At 38.6% G+C, this 2,594-nt stretch overlaps 1 gene segment (V, D, J or C); it reads left to right on the top strand.

The window, feature by feature from the left end:
* The first annotated feature begins 614 nt into the window (after positions 1–614).
* Positions 615–1,197, top strand: LOC110563400 (immunoglobulin kappa chain variable 6-17-like). The segment is given in 2 exon segments: positions 615–682; positions 866–1,197. Coding segments are annotated over 2 exon segments (381 nt in total).
* Positions 1,198–2,594: the final 1,397 nt, after the last annotated feature.

The following is a 2,594-nucleotide window of genomic DNA, read 5'->3' as shown; positions in this document are numbered from 1 at the left end:
TCATAAAAGAACCCTGTGCCCCCAAATCCATACTCTTTAAATACATAATCTTTAAATTCCATTAATGACCTTATTTTTCTTTATTGAACTTCTGATTTTACATATGAATAAATTTTACCTATATATAAAATCCAGATTTCCCTCTCCTTTTTACGTCCATTCCTTCTTTCCTTTCTCTCACATACCCTTCCATTTTCCCCTTCTTTCTTTCCTTTCTCCTTTCTGCTTCTCCTGTTTCTTTCTGCTGTTGTTGATCATGATATTGTTTCCTTAGAATTGTAATCAAAGGTTTTCTAGTACTATTTCTATTAAACTCACTTGCTTTAAATGTTTTTTTTACTTTTAATAGAAGCCTGCCATGAGTGCATCTTGATATTTGCAGATTGAAAGTTTTAAGTTGGTCCTTCAGCTTCACTGTTTATTTATTCCCTAGTGATTGGTTACTTGCTATGATAATATTTTTGACTGTAGATATAACATGTGTTCTCTCACAACCCAGTATCCTGGCTATTTACTTTCGTATTTGATGACTAATTTGCATAGGTCTCTACAAGCCAGCCCAGCTGCCCATATTTTATAAACCAGGACTTTGCAGTGAGAACTGAAAAGCATCAGACAGCCTTGGCCACCAATATGGAGTCAGAGACCCAGGTCTTCCTATTCCTGCTCCTTTGGATGTCTGGTGAGACATTAAAGAGTATTATAATATCATTAAAATAATTAATTTGTAGAGAAACAGCTGTTTACTGTAGGTATCCCATAGTATGCAAGCAATGTCATTAGCAAAGGCATTTTTGATCCCAACATTTGTATCAGGAATCTTTGTGTGTATATGTGTATACTCATTGTCTGCTTTTGGTGGCAGGTGCTGAGGGGAACATTGTGATGACCCAGTCTCCTGAATTCATATCCACATCTGTAGGAGACAGGATCACCTTAAGCTGCAAGTCCAGTCAGAATGTGGGTACTGCTGTAGCTTGGTACCAGCAGAAACCAGGGCAATCCCCTAAACCTCTGATCTACTGGGCATCCAATCGATACACAGGGGTCCCTGATCGCTTCACAGGCAGTGGATCTGGAACAGATTTCACTCTCAGCATCAGCAGTGTGCAGGCTGAAGACCTGGCAGTTTATTACTGTCAGCAGGGTAGCAGCTATCCTCCCACAGTGCTTCATCTTCCAACACAAACCTCCTAGAGAGTCTCACCAGTTGCCTGCACCACACACAGCCCTGGGCCTGCACACTTCCTCTTTCTGCCTGAGATCTGCTATGAAAGACTGATTAATAATTAATAAATAGCCTCCATTTTTCCATAGATTTGTCAGCACTGGTGTGTATAGTTTAAAAGGAGAAGCTAAGAGATTTAGAAGTTGTGGTGTGGCACTGAGAGTATATAGTACAAGTAAGAAGCATCAGTGAAGTGTACACTGTCATGGTGACTTTCCCTATCTCTTTGTTATACTTTCAGGCTATGATAAATCTTTATGAAAATCGGATAGAATTTGGAATAATTTACAAAGATTACATCATCATGAGTTTATTACTTTAGATTAAGAATCCTCAAGCTTTGGTAAAGAAAATCTATCAAGAAAACTGTCCATTTCATTTATATTTTCAAATTTTGTGTTGTATAGGCTATTGAAGTAAGACCTAATGTTTCTTTGAATTTCTTCAGTATCTGTATTTATGTCTCCCACTTAGTTTTTGATTTTGCTGATTTGGATAGTTTCTCTCTGACTTTTAGTTAGTTTGGCTAAGGGTTTGCCTATCTTGTTGATTTTCTCAAAGAACCAGCTCTTGGTTTCATTGATTCTCTGAACTGTTTTTTTTTTTCATATAATAAACAGTTTATTGCTGTAATAATAGATGGCTGTATAAATATGAAAGACCTGGATTGCATTATCAGCATACATTCATCTGATTTTTATTTATTTATTGCAATTTTTTTCACTTTGTATCTCAGCTATGTCCCCCTTCTTCATCTCCTCCAAATCCCACTCTCCCTTTCTCTTCTCCTCCCATGCCCCTCCCTCAGGCCACTGATAGGTTTGGATCTCTTCCCCTTCCATCTGACTGAAGCCTATCAGATATCATAAGGACTGTTTGCATTGTCTTACTCTGAGGCCTGGTAATGCTGATCTCACCCCAGGGGGAGGTGATCAAAAAGCCAGCCACTGAGTTCATGTCAGAGTCAGCCCTGTTCCCCTAGGAACAGGGGACCTGCTTGGAGACTGAGCTCCCATGGGCTACTTCTGTGCTGGGGTTTTAGGTTATCTAAATGCATGGTCCTTGATTGGAATGCTAGTTTCAGAAAAGACCCCTGGGCCCAGGTTTTTTTGGTTCAGCTTTTCCACACTATTTCTTCTAATAGGTTTAGTGTGTCTGGTGTTATGTTGAGGTTTTCAATTACCTTGGACTTTGGTTTTGTGTAGGGTGATAAGTATGGATCTATTTTCATTTTTCTATATGTAGATATACAGTTAGATCATCACCATTGGTTGAAAATGCTATCTGTTTTCCATTGTATGGTTCTGGCATCTTTTCAAAAATCAGGTACCCAGAATAGTGTAGATTTATTTCTGGGTCTTCTATT

Source organism: Meriones unguiculatus, chromosome 5, assembly GCF_030254825.1.
Source record: "Meriones unguiculatus strain TT.TT164.6M chromosome 5, Bangor_MerUng_6.1, whole genome shotgun sequence".
In the NCBI taxonomy this organism is placed as follows: domain Eukaryota; kingdom Metazoa; phylum Chordata; class Mammalia; order Rodentia; family Muridae; genus Meriones; species Meriones unguiculatus.
Note: the sequence above shows the minus strand (reverse complement) of the source record. Positions and strands in the feature narration are given on the sequence as shown.